Genomic DNA, 20728 nt, shown 5'->3' on the forward strand with positions numbered 1-20728 from the left:
ATATGACATGAAACACACGGGATATTCACATCACGTCGGAGAAAACTGCAGAAAAGTGAATATGGGTTTTAAAATTACGATTTTTTAAATAGACGTAAAAAAGCTTCAAAAATAAATACAACTGTTATAGTGATCACAGAAAAAGTAGTTCAATTTATTTAAAATTATTTTTCCTGGTAGTCGAGGTCCATATTTCACTTATCCTTAAAATATTGAATGATGTTTCATGTCCCAGTTATGTAGCAAACTTTGTCGTCTTGTGTTTGCCATGCTCTCCCTCTGGCCTCTACTTCGAGAACCGAGCAAATGGGTCACCTAGCCATCAGGATGCATTCGGGAGATTGTGGTTTTCTATGGCTTAATTAAAGCCACGGTTGTTTCCTTTCTCACTCCTATCACATTGTTACTACAAGACCTATATGTGTTGGTGCGACTTCGAGAAGTCGATCACCTCAATGACCGATACTTGGCCCTCTCTTGCCTTGTATGACTTTCACCACTGGAACAATGTACAAGACAGTGGCTTCTTATAACCCTCTCAGAACGTTCCCCCTTACAGGTGTAGGTCAGAAACATATTTCTATTCAGAAAGTTCAAAAACACATTTTTGTAGATTTTGCTCTTTCTGTTTGAACTGGTTTATGTTTCAATAACCATCGAGGAGCTGCAGAACTTGACTGTAAATAGTTGATGGGTATCTGTCACTATCTTTTTTGTTTATTAAAACTTGCTTTACGTCGCACCGACACATATGGGTCTTATTGCGACGGTGGGATAGGAAAGGGATAGGAGTGGGAAGGAAACGGCCATGGCCTTAATTACGATACAGCCGCAGCATTTGGATGGTGTGAAAATGGAAAACCGCGGAAACCATATTCAGGGCTACCGACAGTGGGGTTCGAACCCACTATTTTCCGGTTGCAAGCTCACAGCTGCGCGGCCCTAACCGCACGGCCAACTCTGTCACTATCAAGGGATGCAAAGTGTTTCGGAAATTTTCATGAAGTAGAGTGGAGAATGCAATAGGCTACGTTATTTAACTGTAAAAGGACGTCACAATTAGAGTGTATATGAGCCTTTGAAATAACGCAAACTAATTCCGAATACGGTATTTCCTAAAGTGGAGTAAAGTTGTGCGTCACCGTTAAATTGAAGGATTGAAGAAATATGTGGCATTTTCTTGTTATGACCCACTTTTATCAGAAGATATGCCAGTATCGTTAACGAATATACTTACAGATATCCTGTTTGACTCTGGCAATTTGATAGCGTTCTTTGTCCATTGTATAGTTGGTATGGGCGCTCCAGACAAGGGAATCTGAACATTGATAGGCTCTCCAGCACGAACTTTGATCTTCTTACCAATCAGGCCATCCAAATATAGTTTGGGTTTTTCTGAAAACAGAACGATAAAGAGACTAAGTTACACGTGCCAAATTTTCAGTAAAGCCTGTAATAATAAAATCATATATTTTGAAAGTTAAAAAAATGAGAATACATCGTTACCTCTCATGGACTTGGCTGATACAACGGCAGACGTGTCACTTGGTTTGCCATGGCCGGCAGCATTAATGGCTGTAACTCGGTACTCGTACTGATGGCCTTCTTGGACGTGGTCATCATAGTACTCGAGGTGCTTGAATAAAGTAAATAAATAAGTAAGTAAGTAAGTAAGTAAGTAAGTAAGGAAGGAAGGAAGGAAGGAAGGAAGGAAGGGAGAAAGGAAGATAACTTAGTTATTAAACCAAAGTACCATTTATAGATCCCGACAACGATATATACTTGATTGTGGCATCACAATAGTTGGAAAGGGGTGATGAGTGGTGTGGAGATGATGATGATAATAATAATAATAATAATAATAATAATAATAATAATAATAATAGCGGTCTGGTTCCAGGGGTCGCGGGTTCAGTTCCCAGCAAAGTCGGGAATTTTAACCTTCATTGGTTAGTTCCGATGGCTCTAGGGCTGTGTGAGTGTGTGCCGTCTTCAGCATTACAATACAATTCATCGTAGGTAAGCCCCATCTTCACAGATGCGCAAGTCGCCTATTGGCGTCCATTCGAAAAAGATGCACCATTATTTATTATTTTACTGCACTAGGTTCTCCGTCACGAGCGTGTCTCTAACCCATTGATGGGCTCTTTCATATCGTAAACCTGAATAACAGTCAATTGACAGCTACAACTACAGTACATCATTCTTCCCGTTTGCAATTCCTTCAAAATATGAATGAGAGCAATGCATTTAATTAGTGTATTCCCTTATTAGAGAATACTTTGAATATCGATTCGTCGATTTCAGAATCTGGGAAATGTTCTTACACACGTCCAAACTGCAAAGCCCAAAGTGGATTTACAGCCCGAATTTTATCAGCGCCAAATTATACGTCTAAACATTTGTCACGATAAAGTTAGTGTAGGTGTATTCGAACATTTTTCAGTTGCTAAGTACATGGAATGAGGCTATCTGCAGCGAAAAGTTTCGTTGATTGCTTTTCTTGTTTGTATGAATGAATAACTATTTTCCACAAATTACTATGCCGAGTTAAAATACAGATTCCGTTTGACTGACGAACATCTTTTGGCGCATCTGAAAGTAGCTTTAACTGAAAGACACCCAGTGAAGTAATTCAAATGTAAAAGTAATGTAAGTGAAAAAATCTTTTAATTTATTATTTGTTTACTGTAGTCTAAAATAGGCGATGTATAAACCGTGATCAGTGTTTGCGGGGTTTGTGAGCAGGTTTACCGAACGTCCGGCGAAAACCAGAATGGCTTGTGTGCTGCTTTATTATGTCCGGCAGGCATTTCCGTTTGCTGTTGAAAATGTCCGGCAATATTCCGTAACAAGATAGCTAAATCTCATATCAATTGTGCTTAGTTCTTATCAGGGCGAAAGCATTATCGTATTGTAAACCGGTAAACACACGACTCAATGACACTAAAATTCGATATATCGAACCCGACGTATAGGCTTCGATCGCATCGATCAACGAGCTGTTCTCGCTCGGATAAACCGCAGCGAAAATTTTCCGCCTTCATACTGAGAGGAACCAGAAGAGATTGAGAATTGCAGTTTTTATTAATAATGTATGTATTTTACAGTTGTGTGGCTGTAATAATACAATTGTAAAAGGTACTGTAGTGTGAGTGTACATGAAATCCACGTTTAAAGTGAAATTAATATCATCGTTTCTTCTCAGGTATATCCTCTTCGCACAGCAGCATAGCCAGGATCGGCCGATTGGGGGGGGGGGCGTTATATTTACAAAATGGTGCACGCATACAACACATGTCGTTATAAGGACACTGACACAAGTTAATGATGTTGATATTCAAATTGCAATGCAGAACAAGAAAAATACGATCAAGGACAACAGTTTTACAGTGAATGGTATGTTCAGTTAACAATCTAAAATCCAATTTTCGAGGCTTCTAAGAAAATATATTCAACAGATCTGTTGGTTCAACAATTATGTGTCTGAATGTTTATTTAGTTTATTGTCACTTTCTGTTTATTTTCTTTTTTTAATTTCCTTGGTGGGGGGTTTCTAACCCCCAGTGACACCCCCCCCCCTTGGCTACGACCCCTGTCTTTGCAACCAGAAAGGAGTGAGATCAACAAACAGTTTTCATTTTAGGAAAAACTAAAACATAAGTACTTTTTATTTACAAATGCGCGCAATGAAAGTGGAGAGAAAAGTGCAGTGTGTGACAGTTACGTTAATATAGAATACGAAGGTATTAGTGACTTGGGACCGAGCTCGATAGCTGCAGTCGCTTAAGTGCGGCCAGTATCCAGTATTCGGGTGACAGTGGGTTCGAACCCCACTGTCGGCAGCCCTGAAAATGGTTTCCCGTGGTTTCCCATTTTCACACCAGGCAAATGCTGGGGCTGTACCTTAATTAAGGCCACGGCCACTTCCTTCCCAGTCCTAGTCCTTTCCTGTCCCATCGTCGCCATAAGACCTATCTGTGTCGGTGCGACGTAAAGCCAATAGCAAAAAAAAAGTGACTTGGAAATACATGTTAACAGTGAAAACACAAAAGGATTGTGTGAGAACCAATTTAGTGTCAGGTGCAGAAGCTACAGTGGCAGTTCATACTTTTTTCCATCATCAGTCATATAAATCAGAGGAATGTACAAGTAATTTAGTAAGATTATGTCCGCAGGATCTGAAGTAGCACAGGAAATTGGCCTGTGCAAGATCCACAACAGAAGCCATAATGAATCATTTTACTGCACTTCATTCTCTCTCTCTGTCTCTGACTTTTCAGAGCTGTTTCGCTTGCTTCTTTCTGCAACCATGCACATTTTTCACAGTAATTATTTTTTAGTTGAGAAGGAAAATAAATTGTAGAAGTGAACGAGCTCTTGGAATCTTTACACGCTTCATTGAAAAACAGACTTGAAAGTCACTTCAATACTTTTAAATTCAGACAGAATTTGAATTCATTTTCATAAGATGGTCTGGAAAAAGAATGCAGGGTGTTTATGGAAAATGTATCTTGTTTCTAAGAAACCTGAACTGAGCACTTGGAAAAATGGATGAATCCTATGGAAGAACTCAAGTGCTTCTAATGACTAATGCTCCAAGAGATGAAGAGCTTTGAGGACATTCTCCCAATATTCACAATCATAAGGTGTGCGAATAGATTATTCCAAATTATTAGACTAGTTCTGCAACGTCAAGAATTATGTTAAAAGTTCAACTTTGGATAAAGACACCAGATCAACAATGGTCTTGTTTCTTTCAAGAATGTTGGGACATTTTATGAACTTTTGGAAATATATCGGTTCTTGTTTGCCATTCCAGGCAACAATATCTCTACTGAACCTGTGTTTTCTTTCATAAGTGCTCAATGGACAAAAGAAAGGAACCAACTGTCGACAGAGTCAGTGAAAGGAATTCTACTGGTAATGTTTAATTTTAAGGGTATTTTATGTGAGGAGTTCTACAACTATGCACAGCAGGAAATCAATTCATCTCTTCTTTCTCTATGTTCTGTTGACAAATACTGCTTCAGAGAAGAGAGTTACAACAAGGACTGAGCATTCATTTAAGGTATTTGAATTGTAAACAAGTTTTTTCTTTATTGGTTTATTATATGATTGATTTGTCAGGATTTTTGCTTAAGGTTCTGTTTTTTACAAAGCAATGTTCAGCATTGAATATTTTAAGTCGGTAATCCTATTTGTGAGTTGCTTATCAAATATTTCGGGTTTGCCCACACACGCTGTAACCGCTAAAAGGCACTTCCTCACTTGTTATTGTATCTCTTTAAACTTATGGATTTTACATTAGTAAAGGAATATTATATTCGCTGAGCCCACTGCCACTTTTAATAATCGTTTCACCTCGTCCTATTTTAGCCTGTCAGCAGAACCCCTTGACTGAATCAATTTTAATAGCAAGCACAGGAACTGATAACCTTATTGTTTAGCCACTTTGATCAGTCATCGTCGGAAACAAAACATATCGTGTCTAGAGCTGGCGCGTGAACGACCTCAGTTAGGTGACAATGTTTTCAGTAAACTAAAAGACCCATGAAATATATTTTAGACAAAATATTTAATTCATACGATTTACTACATTTTGCCCACAGATGACATTTCTAGCGAGGAAAGCAAAAACATCCACTCTTATTAAAAGATTCAACACAGGCTTTTCTGATTTTAATTTACTTGGTTTTGTTTTCTATATTTTGAATTATTTAAAGTGGTTTATAACAAGTAATTATGCAGTTGAATTCAGTAGACTTTCCTGACGGTAGTAGAACAATTTGTTTTGCAAAAATGTTTAGAAATAACACCAGTAGCTCACGGGAGAACACAGGGCCTCACGTTCCAACTTGTGTGTTCAATCTTCGACAGCGCCTCGTATCTTGGGTAATGTTTTAGGCTTCCTTCACCCTGGGGTCCGGGAGTCAACTCTCTGTGTGACTGGAATCCCGGGTCCCTGCGTGACTTCACGGTTTCTCAGTGTGGAAAGAGAGGCGCCCAGAGGTCGTTCAGGCTCCGCGAGCTTTAGCGCTAGCGACTTCTGTTTAATTAAAAAAAATGACAATTCTGGAATTCTATCTTTGGAGGAAGATGGGATTCGATTTTTAATTACTCTCAGAGGGGAAGGGGAGGTTGAGATGACATCACATTTTTTCTCATCACAATGATGTAACTTCAGAATATTGGCGCGATGTTGCTGCTAAATATATTATTTTGCAGAAAGGAAGGAAAGAAACAGAAAGAGGTGAGTGGGTTCACCCTGTAATTTGGGATCGTCAAACAGAAGCCTTTAGGCAATTGTTTTCGAAATTGCTCAAACAATCAGAAAAAATTTGTAATTTTCTCGGACAGCATCCATTAACGCCTCACCATCTGAAATACGCATCACATCCGTCATTGTCCAACTGAGCTCTAGATCACGTGGTCCGAGTTAAGAGAAGCCTAGTGTGAAGTGGTCGAGGTGGTCCTTGTTTGAATGACCAGACTGCCTGTCCGGACACCCGCCGCGTCACACAGAGACTCGGCTCCTGGAGCCTAGTTTGAAGAGGTCGAGGTGGTCCCTGTTTGAATGACCAGACTGCCTGTCCGGACACCCGCCGCGTTACACAGAGACTCGGCTCCCGGAGCCTAGTTTGAAGAGGTCGAGGTGGTCCCTGTTTGAATGACCAGACTGCCTGTCCGGACACCCGCCGCGTCACACAGAGACTAGGCTCCTGGAGCCTAGTTTGAAGAGGTCGAGGTGGTCCTTGTTTGAATGACCAGACTGCCTGTCCGGACACCCGCCGCGTCACACAGAGACTAGGCTCCTGGAGCCTAGTTTGAAGAGGTCGAGGTGGTCCCTGTTTGAATAACGAGACTGCCTGTCCGGACACCAGCCGCGTCACACAGAGACTAGGCTCCTGGAGCCTAGTTTGAAGAGGTCGAGGTGGTCCCTGTTTGAATGACCAGACTGCCTGTCCGGACACCCGCCGCGTTACACAGAGACTCGGCTCCCGGAGCCTAGTTTGAAGAGGTCGAGGTGGTCCCTGTTTGAATAACGAGACTGCCTGTCCGGACACCCGCCGCGTCACACAGAGACTCGGCTCCTGGAGCCTAGTTTGAAGAGGTCGAGGTGGTCCCTGTTTGAATAACGAGACTGCCTGTCCGGACACCAGCCGCGTCACACAGAGACTAGGCTCCTGGAGCCTAGTTTGAAGAGGTCGAGGTGGTCCTTGTTTGAATGACCAGACTGCCTGTCCGGACACCCGCCGCGTCACACAGAGACTAGGCTCCTGGAGCCTAGTTTGAAAGGGGCCTTAGGCTCGAGTAGTATGCAGGAGTGGAATGACCAAGTGCAGAGCTATCTGTCGTGATCTGTACAGTGAATGTACGACAGATATTCTAAAGAACACCACAATACCTTAGATCCGTGAACGTTTATTTCTATGTATCCTACTGTCCTGTACGTCGAATTATACAACATGTGCTTTGCTGTTAACTTGAGAGGTATTATTTGTGTATGAAGCAAATTTGTTAAAACTTAGTCCCTGTTCTGTATTCAAGGGCAGTAAAGTAGGATTCCTATTAACACTTAAGGAGCAACAGGAGCATTTTTGATCATTATAACGGAGCCAACACAGAATAACTGACGTGGACCAGACCACGTGAATTCCGACGAATACTAGAGGAATTCCAAATCCTAGACTGTTTTAAGGATTCTGGTCATATTCGTAAAGTTTGTTCGGAGTCATGTTTAAGAATAAGAAAGTAATTAGCGTTGATGATCAAAGCTACTTTAGCAGGAATGAATAACCGCGATGTGGAATGATGAAGGACAATACATCGTCGTTGGCCAAATAGGACATCTCCACTTTCTTTAACAATATAATTGAGCAAAGAGAGTGGCAAATATAAGGCAAAACACACGTATGTATGTATGTATGTATGTATGTATGTATGTATGTATGTATGTATGTATGTATGTATGCATGTATGTATGTATGTATGTATGTATGTATGTTAACCGACACCTCAAATCAACTTGAATCTTTCTGTTATTTTCCATCAGGTGAGCTCGTGGCTCGTGACATCTCCACGCACACTGTCACGAATTACGTCTTGAGCAGGAAATTTGTGCATTAATATTTTTACACTGTTTACTCAAAAATAATTATTACTACACGGGCCTCAGAGGCCGAGACAATAACTCTTTTGAATGTAAGAGTACGTGAGGAAAACACAATATCAATATCGAATATTCAGGCTACTTAGAGTAGTTTAAGTATTATTTACCAGTTTAATATAATTAATACTTGCAGTCCGGCTCCTTGGATGAATGGTAAGCGTACTGGCCTTCGGTTCAGAGGGTCTTGGGTTCGATTCCCGGGCGTGTTGGTGATTTGACTTTGACTAGTTAATTCCTCTAGATCGGGGACTGGATATCTGTGTTTTGTCTTAATACATATCTTCATTTGCATACAACATATAACACTACAAACAACCACAAAGCACGCGATAGTGAGTATATCCTCCCACATAGGAGTAGCGTCAGGAAAGGTATCCGGACGTAGAAATGGGCTCAATTCATACAAAGTGCTAACCCCAGGAAACTAGAAAAAGGCTAAGGAGAGGAAGAAGCAGATAATCGAGACCTGCCACCCTGTTCAGAGTGAAATAAAGAAACTTTTTACGACTTCTTCATTTCATTTCATTTCATTTCATTTCATTTTTTAGGAAAATAACCCTATGAATTGAACTCGAACGTATTTCAGATGCGTACCTGTCAGACCTATGTTGTGCATATGTGTAGAAAAAAGAGTTCCTCATTAAAAGTTTAATGGACTTTACAACGCCATTTTCCACGATTAAGTTGATGAGATTAAGGAGTGAGGCTGTTCTGTCTAGTCAATAAGATCTTCGTCTCTAAGACACATCCCCAAGAACGAATGATCCCATGTGTATGCAATTTGCCCACACAATACGTCGTGTCTGCCAGGTTGATTCAAAGTTCGCCCGACTGTTCTGCTCATCCTACTGAGTGTGAACAATTCCCTACTCATTGAGTTTGGCGAGTTGTATGTAGAGCAGTCTAGATGCCACAATGGTGCAACAATAAAAACAAACACGCAAAAGAGAGCTAACTTGGTTTGAACACACTGAAAGAAACGTTGCTGAAAGAAAAGTAATGCAAATTCATGAAGCAAGGCCAGAAGGAAGGACAAGTAAAAGGTGGCCGAAATTTACTTGCTCAGAACGTAGTAAAGATTGGATGGAAACTAGATAAAGGAATAAGAGTGATCACGAAATTAGCAAGGTATCGCGTAATCAAAGCTGCAATAACGGCATTCTTTATGGATGGATAAAGAACAATATTGCTGATGCATGTTACCAGTACATGGCATGATACCAGGAGAGGAGACAACTTGGCTCATACTTCCATTTCTAGTGAAAAGGAACATCTATTTTCTTCGACATGTAGTTTCACTGAGTCGGCCATGCGACATTATTTCAAGAATGTGACGTGGCACTGCTCATTGACTCACAGAACTGTCCTAATTACAACTTACAGTATGTTCAAATTATAAGAGCGATTATAACAAATTATAAAGGGAAGAAATGATCTATGATCGACCGTGATATACTGACCTTGGTGGGCTCCTTGTTGAGCTTGATCCACCGTCCGGTCATACGATCACGTCTTTCCACGTCGTAACCAATGATAGGTGATCCTCCGTTACTGATGGGTGGTGTCCACTTAATCTTGATGTGATCTTTGTCACTGTCCACAGCTTCAGGCTTGCCTGGTCTACCGGGAACATCTGTTGGAGTTTCAAACAATAACATGTTTATTGCAGGCGTAAAAGTATGTTACAATTCTTTCCTTAAATTTCACATTACTCCACATCCTAAAACCATTCTATGAATTAGTAAGTGATTGGGAGGAATCAAATCAAGAAGGTAACATTATGAATGTAAATGAATGCCAATACCACACGATAATGGATACGCTTCTTGAAAGTTTATTATTCATTGGAAACTCCAGTTTTTCACTAAATATGTATCTCAGTTATTTATATATATATATATATATATATATATGCGACAACAATTGTTGTCGATTCTTTTGAGATACGAATCGGTGGTTTCTTCTCCACCCGGTAGAGTGTGAGTGTATGTATAATGTTTATAGAAATGATCTCTATGCGGGTTTAAGGGGAGTGGTGAAGTCAGTAGACAAGACTCAAACAAATGTGCCCCTTAAAGCCGTACGTACAGTCGATGTCTTATGTCTCTAAACGAGGAATGGAAATATTTAGTTTTACCCTCTTCTGTTAGTGACGGTCTAACTCACTGCTAGTGCGACTGCATCCACGAGAATGGGTACTTTTTGAAACTTTCCGTCGTCCATTCTTGAAAATTACTCCATGGTTTTCAATTTTAATCAATGTTAAGATGATATTTTCTGATAGATCACATTTTACCATACAAAATCTATCAGCAGTAGGAAAAATAAATACACAACTATAGATAACGCACTACAGACGATGTATGGAAGTACATTTCAAATCACGTCGTTTGAGGACGTAACATATAAAACGACTGGTGAATGTCAAAAATAGTGCTTCGCCGTCTAAATTCAATTTTAACATTATTAATATCTTTTTGCTCATTAAATAAAAATGACTGTAATTGCTGACAGTTTTTGTCATTCAACGACTAGCTGTAAGCACTAAGAGATTTTCAGCTAAACTGTATGTTATAATCATGAATGGTATTCTTAAAGTTTTCTAGAAGCGTAGAAAATTCATGAAGATGATGAAAAGAATTTTTTTTCGAACCAGAACAGACGTGTGATTTCAAGAGTTTACTTTGCGGTGAGGTCACGGGAGAATACCGCAAATCAGTAAATTCAGCCTATAGCTCTAAGGACTGAAATATATGCGGCGCGTTCGATAGTTAATTGGTGCAACATTCATGTTTCTCGTTTTAGATCAGAATCTACATGTCTATTTGTGACTGAGAATGATAACAATTTGATGCTATAGTGTAACAGTTATACAATTCACTCAATGAGCAGTCAACAAATTTACCGCTTATAGTCAAGGTTTTAGCAGAGTTTCGGATGTGTAAAGGATCATTGTGAAAAAGGCTGATCCCCTAGAAGTCTGCCTGCGGTTATAATAATGACTGAATAAATCCTCACCCTCCCAACGTTCTTTCACACCTATAGATTATGTGGTAGAAGTCGAATATTTCATGGGATTTATGACTATTGGATGGATTTATAAATAATGTTATAATTAATGTTAAATACTGTATATTACATTCTTATAGCAGATTTTGTGTAAACAGCACAACAATATAACGCCATATTTAACCATTTTTATGGCAAGTAATTTTGGTTACTACACAGTTCATCTAACTCAACTCTGGCTTCAGAACTGGTTATCATTAGCCAACTTCACGTATTGATTAACTGTCTCGTTATATTCGTTTAGTTTTCCTCAACTGTCTAGAAATGCAGTCTCTTGTCCCTAAACATGTACAGTACATCCATGAAGTAATATAGCGAAATCAAACAAAGTTTTTGCTATTCCCATAATTATACAAATAAACAAACAAAACCCATGGCCCAAGAGTCCAGAAGGGCCATGTCCTTCCAAGCGACCGCTGCTCAGTCCGAAAGCCTGCAGATTGCGAGGCGTTGTGTGGTCGGCACGACGGATCCTCTCGGCCGTTATTCTTGGCTCTCTAGATCGGGGCCGCCATCTCAGTCAGATAGCTCCTCAATTGTAATCACGTAGGCTGAGTGGACCTCGAACTTGTCCTCAGATACAGGTAAAAATCCCTGGTCTGGCCGAGAATCGAACCCGGAGCCTCCGTGTAAGAGGCAGGAACGCTACCCCTACACCGCGAGGCCATTACCATAATTATAATTAATTAAAATATCCCTTTGAATGTGTTTCACTTATAAGTCTTTTTGTAATGTATACCATAGATGTCGCATATAACATTTGAAATCTAATCATACCGGGTAAACAATATTGCTAGAGATTTTTTGCCAGATCAGAATTACAGTGCATATCATGCACTAGATTTTCCTATTGCCTATCGGTCTTAAATTTGGAAATGTCTAACAAATCTCGAGAGCTCATTCTCTCACTAAAAACGCGGGTGGTTTTACCATTTGTTCGCGTCGCACTGTCAGCAGCCCTGAAGATGGTTTTCCGTGGTTTCGCATTTTCACACCAGGCAAATGCTGGGGCTGTACCTTAATTAAGGCCCCGGTCACTACCTTCCCACTCCTACCACTTTCCCATCCTTGCGTTAGCGAAAACCTCCGATGTGGTAGTGCAAAGTTAAAATACTAGCAAAAGAAGGTAGCTTTATCATTTCTTCTTGGGTTAATTTGACTCAAAGGAAGTAAATTGTAATTTAAGTAGCACAAATTATGACGTCTAACGAGAGTGATATAAGTTAGACAATACACTATATGAAATCTGTTTAGCGGAGGTTAGACAGGTCTCGAAAGCCAAGAGGATTCGTCGTGCTGACCTCACGACACCTCGTAATTTGCAGGCCTTCAGGCTGAGCAGCGGTCGCTTGGTTGGCCAAGGCTATTCAAGGGCTGTAGTGCCATGGGGTTTGGTTTGGTTTGGTTTGGTGTGGTTAGACACGTAGCGTTTTTCAAGTTACAATGTGCCCTTATTTGCTGTCTTACGTACTTCGTCTGTACTGATCGAGACCTGATAGGTTTCAGGTTACGCCTATAACTGAGCTACAGATGTACAAATTTCAAAGGTTGACTTCCCCGAAAACCGTAAATGTAGTTAGCGGGACGTAAAGCAAATAACAAAGGTTGACTTAATAGACCTGAAATTTCCTCAAAAATGTTTACTTAGTGAAACCTTTAAATATCACATGAGTACAAAGGATCTTTGATTATACATAGTTATCAGGTTTGAATGAAATATTAATACTGTTCGAAATATTGTATTAACAAGAATATACTGTATAATAAGGCTTTAAAGTATCTATTCATTTATAATTATTCGTTTCTAAGATATGGAGTGCTATTTTAAGGTTTTCGGAAGAAAGAATCTCATTCATTTGAACAAATGCATCTCAAATTATCACTAGTAAAAAGGAATGGAAAATGCTTGGAATGCAACGTTGGAATATTTTCTTTTGTAATACTGTAACATGCGTAATAACTGATGTGGTGGGGCACTTCGTACTGTTATCTAGAGGGCCATTAAACATAAATTTAGATGTGGATATTTAATTTATGATTGCAGTGAAAACTCACCAAATTGGTTCTTGGCTACAACTGGTTTCTGAGTATTCAGTGGATCTGAACGACCTTGCAGGTTCTCAGCCGAAACTCGGAACTCGTATTTAGTTCCCTCGAGAAGTCGGGGCACTGTTGCATGGTTGTACTTAGGGTTCACATAGTTGACTGCTGGTACCCATCCTCCTCCATGGGTCAAGTCTCTCTTCTCAATGACATAACCCCTGCAAAAGAAACATGGCTATTGTACTTATTTCCAATTGAACACTGGTGCTGGAATGTGGTTTCTTTCCCTTGTCTCTTATTCTGTTAAAGCAATAAAAAGGGAAAGGCTCTTTATTTATTTCGACTTTCCTCAACTGGAGATTGCTCCTCAGGACAAAGTATACAGAAAGACAATATGAATATTGAATATAATTGTGAGTTGGTTAGCACATTAGACATACTGTATGCTGTTGTGTTAAGAAGTTTGGAGGATATGGTCCTTCAGGATTATAGGAAGCACTTAGGGCAGAATTTTGCTGAAGATCGTACTGACACGCTTCAAGGGACTAATGTAAAACTAACGTCACAACAAAAATGGGAATTTTTAGGATTTTAGACCAATCGATAGCAAATTCGTTCTTCTATTTGCTGACAAAGGATCGTAACTCAGTTTCGAACAGTATTACATATAATACGGTACAAGTTGTAACTACAAAACATCATGGTATATTTCATGTGAAATGAATGCATTGCCTTTTAAGACCTTGTGACTGCAATTTAAACATTTTAACATGAAAGTAGTGTATGTATCCAACACCATCATTCCCACATGTCAATTAAAACTGAATCAAATAGACGAGAAAGGGGATACGGTATGTGTAGGGATATCAGTGCAGAAAGTTGTATTACTTGTGAAGACAAACAACACTTCCTGTAATTTTTCATTTTTCTTCAGCTTCTTTGGTGATATAAAACCTACAATTAATAACGTATGTTTATGTCTAAAAGAATATTCTTAACATGTTTCATAACAAGAATAATTTCCTGTGTATGTGATGTTTTGGTTCTTTATGAGATAATAAATTTGGAATATGGACAATTTTGTGTTAAAAAATGTTATCTTGTCTCTCCAAAATGTATAAGACTTGTAATTGACTTGCATTTGTTCCTAAAAACTCAAATTTTTGCTTCTGGTGTAAGTATCTAATTATTTTGAATGTAGTTTATTTTCTTTGGATTAGAATGGATGATTTTCTCTGTGGGACATACGTGGGATATACGTAAAGGCGATAGCTACGTAATATGCATATAATCCGTTAGTGGTTCGTGTTCGACCTAATACAAACTTCCAAGTCATATTAATTATTATAAATTAATTGAACATTTTTCGTTAGACACACAGAACGTCAAATGAAATTAATGTGGAATAGCGTTAGAAAAGTAATATTAATAAATACTGCAATTCTCAGAATAATAAAACATCAATCTGTTAAAGAGTATATCGATGGCTTACTTCTAAAACCTCGTATCTCCCAATGCACTTCCTATCCATTTTCTTCCTTAAGACTGGTCACGCCCTCCAGCCACATATGGATGTACAGTCCATCAGAACAATTTTCATTGTGTTCATTTTCCTATGGTGATGTGTAAAGGAAAATGAACCTGTTACACTCTAGGGGTGCTTAAATTCGTCATGAAAACAACATCCCTACAATACGGTATGGCAAGGTCCACTTTCCTTTACACTTTTGCACAGGGAAATGAACACTACGAAAACAGGTTCTGATGGATTGCATATAAATATGTGGCTGGGAGGCGTGACCAATGTTAAGGAATATAATGGGCAGGAAGAACATTGTAACATACGAGGTTTTATAAGTAAGCCGACGATATTATTTCAATGTTGGATGTTACTCTTCGCCTCAACATGTCAGCGAAGAGAAGCGAAGAGTAACATCATGAAATTATCAGTAAATAGTTCATGAGCACTAACATTTTAATATATCTTTATGGAGAAGACTTAAGTTTACTTCACTTATCGCTATTCATCCCATTTCTATAGACAATTAAGTGACCCTTTACAATTCCGCATAAACAAAACGCGAGTAGAAAATAGTAGCCTAACATAGCGGTTATAACTATTCAGTAAATGTGTGTTCTTTCTTCAAGGACTCATAATTTCGCTCCATTTGAAATATAAAATAATCCCTTTTTAATGCAACAATCTCCTAAATTTCACACAAGAAAAATGTAGTTGAAGGATTTTGGGACATTCTGTAGAATTTTAAGCAAGTACTTCTGAAACACAAATATAACAATATTCTATATTGATCTCTAGCTATCCAACACTTGGATATATGTCTTTTAAGTAACCCTTAACTTCTCGAGTTTTAAGGAAAATGAATTTTGAACTAGATATTGGCAGGATTAAACACGAACCAAAGTTTTGAAATAAACTATAATTTTAAGGGAGTTGCGAAATTTATTTCTGTTATTATATTATATTGTGTATTGTGTAAAATGAGTAACATTATGGCACATTTTAATGATATTTTTCATATTTCAGTCATGCCCGAAGCTACATTTCTCATGTGTGGAATTGTTTTATTTATTAAACAGGGTGGTCGGAATTGACCGAGTAAACTCATGGAGGTGTGAAATCTTGCATCGAAATAAGCATAATTAAGATCGCCATCAATACTTCATCACCACATTTGTCACCTCGGTGACGTGAACGATTCGGTCATTTGAAACAAGTCTTTACGCCTGCATAGCATGACAACTCATGAGCCTTGCATAACCGTTTCTATCTAGGCAATCATATGTGCCCCATTGTATTGTACTACCACGTACTACAATGGTTGTCGTACCTATCTGGTCCCTGCTCCAGTTTACTTCCCACGACATTACCTTTCACATCCTGCCATTTTTGCTGGGCCAATTCCGACCACCTTGTGCAGTTTAATAATCAAGGAAACGCTTGCATACAGTAGTTTAATATATAATTTACTGTTAATTTTTTGTAGGAACTTTAGTTGCATGAAATACGACGTACGTTATTTCACTTCCTCCGTTGTCCTTTGGAGGTTTCCAGGACAGCGTAACACTTGACGCTGTTATTTCTTCATATTCTAGAGGAGCTTCAGGAGGTGATGGACGATCTGTAAACAAAGAGAGAAAAGCCAGTGAAGAATAAAACCTGTGAAGTTTTATTGTCTCTACATCTGTGCTTTGATCTGGATGTTATTTTAAAACTATTTGTTTCACATTATGAAATACAGTATTCATTTGTATAATATTAGGAGATATTATGGCAGGGATCGGTTTGTTCTTCCAAGCTATGTGTGCTCTGAAAATAGTCACCATCTACGTGTGCAGTTATTCCATTCGTACGAACTACGGATAGGCCCAGTTTCATAATGCGACTTTTCTGTTCCCTTGAAGTTTGCCAATTTATTTCTGGCATAGCTATGGTAACTTGCAAACTGATTCTCTCCTTGAAAGTATTTGCTTTGAAAGCTAACATTGGGATAATGATACGTTTGTATTTTGTTTATGAAAGCGATGTTCAAAAATGTGGTTCGCAAGTGACTCCTTTAGTCATATCACTACAATGGCATTATTAGTTTAAATTATTTTATGGAATAAGACTATCATCTTTGTGCATTTAAAAATATATATGAATATGTTCATTTGCAATTAATTACATTTTGTTCGTATTCTTTCGAATGCTGAATGGTATTTTACATTCATTCCAGAGTATACGAACGATTCTGACTTGTAGTTTCTTTTTCTTCTTCTTAAGAAGGAGTGGGTAAATCAAACATACATTCCTACAGTAGGATTCATTTCTCTTTACACACGGGCGTAGGAAAATGAACTCAACGAAAATTATTCTGATGGACTGTATAACAATATGCGGCTGGGAGGCGTGACCAGTCTTAAGGGAAATAATGGATATGAAGAGCATTGTAATACCCGTGGTTTTGGCAGAGGAGTGACGATATGGTATTCTTTTTAGTGCGTAATACCGAAACGCGCAGCCATTTTTCACGCAGTGTCAACTTCCACTCACTGCCGTCTTACGACTGACGTGGCGAGAGGACTTGACCTTTGAGCTCTAGGCACGGAGAACTATGGGCAATGGCTTGTCGTAAAACCAGAATGAAAGCCTCCAGTGGCCGTTTTTGACAATGCTGACTTAAATGACCATTGTTATATGTATACAGTCTATGAACAAACTCAGTTCTGGTTCTCTAGCTACAACACTGTTGCAAGGCAAGATGGACTGTAAGGAAGACGAACTTAACAACGTTTTACTGCACTTCCAAACTGCAGTAGTGTACGTAAGAGGAGGACAGGTATGTCACATTCTTCGGGAGATACTTGTAGGGGTAACCAAGGATAAGGAAATATTAACAACCTGTGCTCAAAAGGCGTGACTCCTCATCTGATCCGAAATGTGTTTAGGATTCGATACTGCGGATCTCGCCCGCGCTCCGAGACGATTGGATTAAGACCTCGAGCAGCTTCGTACAATTCAGTGAGTGGAAAAAGTGCACGTGTGACGTCAGGCAAGAGCACACTGTGTTCTAATGATTGCATCCATCAGGTACTCAAATGTTAGGCCTATGCAAGTTTGGATCAAAGTGTGCGAGCATTATACTCACGAAACTTGCTAAGTCCAAATCAACATGTTCATCGTCAAATCACAACTAAGTAAGGATTCTTAAATAAAATATTACCTAGTCATTACATCCCGACATTGATACGCTTGTTAAGGGGAAGAAAAACAGAAAATTAAGAAACGTATCGCTTATTTATATCAAAATAAAATATCTGAATGGACAAAAGCTACTTATTTTATACGGAATGATTTTGTTGCACACAAATTTTCTCATATTATATTGATAAACATGCAAAGATTTTGTAATTCATATAGTTAAGAGATAGAATGTCCAGAAAAGTAAATAGTATCATTAACTCCAACACATCATATTATTTCACTCCTGAAATTTCCACTGTTCTTCCCTCCTATGAACTGTTGTCAACATTTCGTAAATAAGTCTACTGCGAGGAGGTCACGGCACCTTATCTGACCTAGAGTTAAATATTTTCAACTTACCGAGTACAATCACTTGGAATGAGCCCTCATCCATGCCAGAGCTGTTGCGCAACAGCAGGTGGAACAGACCACTGTCAGTACGCTTGGTATTCACTACATGGACTATTGTGTGGTAGCCAATAGATGTAATTGTCTTCCTGTCATCTGTTCGGAGAGGCTTGTTGCCGATTGACCATGTCACGTCTGGAGGAGGTTCTCCGACGAAATCGATATCAATATGTAGAATCTGACCAGCTTTGATGCGTATATCATTCAAGGGCGTCTTAATCTTTGGAGCCACTGAAACATAGCATTATATTCGATTAAGTAAGAAAACCATCATAGCCTTTTTATTTCAAGGTCAGGTTGTGATGCCCCCAGGGATGAATACTTACAGTATCTGGTCTTTGCTGTCACAGTGTCTGATGGTTCACTTGGCTCGCTCTGGCCAGCGGAATTGGTGGCAATGATACGGAATTCGTACTCGTGGCCTTCTGTCAGATCGGGCACAGTTCCCTGCAACGAGTAACAGCACAAATTTGTGAGTTATATTTAATAAATATTTAATAAGTAATATAATATTATATATTAATATATTTAATATATATAAATATTTAATAAATAAAGTGAAGTTAGTGAGAGGGGAATTCCTCAAGGCAGTGTTATTGGACCTTTATGTTTTCTTATATATATATATATATATATATATATATATATATAAATGATATGAGTAAAGGAGTGGAATCAGAGGTAAGGCTTTTTGCGGATGATGTTATTCTGTATAGAGTAATAGATAAGTTACAAGATTGTGAGCAACTCCAACACGACCTTGATAATGTTGTGAGATGGACAGCAGGCAATGGTATGATGATAAACGGGGTTAAAAGTCAGGTTGTGAGTTTCACAATTAGGAAAAGTCCTCTCTGTTTTAATTACTGCGTTGATGGGGTGAAAGTTCCTTTTGGGGATCGTTGTAAGTATCTGGGTGTTAATATTCTATAAGAAAAGATCTTCATTGGGGTAATCACATAAATGGGATTTTAAATAAAGGATACAGATCTCTGCACATGGTTATGAGGTTGTTTAGGGGTTGTAGTAAGGATGTGAAGGAGAGGGTATATAAGTCTCTGGTAATACCCCAACTGGAGTATGGTTCCAATGTATTGAACCCTCACCAGGATTACTTGGTTCAAGAACAGGAAAAAATCCAAAATAAAGCAGCTCGATTTGTTCTGGGTGATTTCCGACAAAAGAGTAGCGTTATAAAAATGTTGCAAAGTTTGGGCTGGGAAGACTTTGGAGAAAGGAGACGAGCTGCTTGACTAAGTGGTATGTTCCGAGCTGTCAGCGGATAAATGGCGTGGAATGACATTAGTTTGCGTGGCGTCTTTAAAAGTAGGAAAGATCACAATATGAAGGTAAAGTTGGAATTCAAGGGGACAAATCGGGGAAATATTCATTTATAGGAAGGGGAGTTAGGGATTGGAATAACTTACCAAGGGAGATGTTCAATAAATTTCAAATGTCATTGAAATCATTTAAGAAAAGGCTAGGAAAACAACAGATGGGGAATCTGCCACCTGGGCGACTGCCGTACATGCAGATCAGTATTGATTGATTGATGAAGTGAAGAAACGTTAACATGATATATACAGAGTGGTCGGACACGACGTGAACCGGGTATTCGAGAGTTGGTCCTGCTGATAAATAATTTGAAAGAAATAATTCCATATTTCTTGCCGTTGGCGTTTTATTAGTTGCTAAAGTTGGCCAATCAGATCGCTTCGCGGGTGAATTCAAATGGCAGTGTTGCTAAATCTACACGCGGCTTAAGACCGGCTTGAGAGCACCAATCAAAGAAAAATTCGCCAGGTGTGAGATCTGAACACGGACCTTCCAGTTCACAGGATCGCTCCGTATGCTGCGATGACACCGACCGTGTGCTCTTGTTTGATGCTGATTTCTCGGCATGAGTTGCTGCTAGACAATGTGTCATTTACGGAAATCTGGCATGCGTGCAGTGGACTGGGACTGACATTGCTTAGTCAGTGTCGACATCGCACTTAAACGGTTCTCTTATGCAGAGTTTGCTGATAAGCATTTAGCTTATGGCGCTGCTCAGCAAAATGGAGCAGAGGAACGGATGATTTACGGTGAAAGATTTCCTCATCGTGTCATTCCGTGCTTCAACACATTTCGATCCATTGCATGGCGATGTCGACAATGACTAAGTGTGCGTTGCAATGTGAGTCCGAGTCCACTGTACGCATGCCATAACCGTATCTAACGGCGTTCAAAAGCTGCACCCTTACATTTCTCATAAAGGTCCTGTAGATATTCGAAGAACACAGACTGCTGCA

At 39.1% G+C, this 20728-nt stretch overlaps 1 protein-coding gene across 26 annotated transcripts in view; it reads right to left on the reverse strand.

The window, feature by feature from the left end:
• Positions 1-20728, reverse strand: part of bt (projectin protein bent) — a 520921-nt gene that overhangs the window by 123833 nt on the left and 376360 nt on the right. For all 26 annotated transcript variants that reach the window (XM_067141199.2, XM_067141225.2, XM_067141218.2 and 23 more), the window contains 7 exons: positions 18764-18884; positions 18390-18668; positions 16320-16425; positions 13298-13503; positions 9634-9806; positions 1507-1636; positions 1238-1395 (listed from right to left, as the gene is read on the reverse strand). In XM_067141199.2, the coding sequence (XP_066997300.2) occupies positions 1238-1395; positions 1507-1636; positions 9634-9806; positions 13298-13503; positions 16320-16425; positions 18390-18668; positions 18764-18884 (1173 nt within the window). The remainder of the gene's footprint in view (positions 1-1237; positions 1396-1506; positions 1637-9633; positions 9807-13297; positions 13504-16319; positions 16426-18389; positions 18669-18763; positions 18885-20728) is intronic.

Source organism: Anabrus simplex, chromosome 2, assembly GCF_040414725.1.
Source record: "Anabrus simplex isolate iqAnaSimp1 chromosome 2, ASM4041472v1, whole genome shotgun sequence".
NCBI classification, from domain to species: domain Eukaryota; kingdom Metazoa; phylum Arthropoda; class Insecta; order Orthoptera; family Tettigoniidae; genus Anabrus; species Anabrus simplex.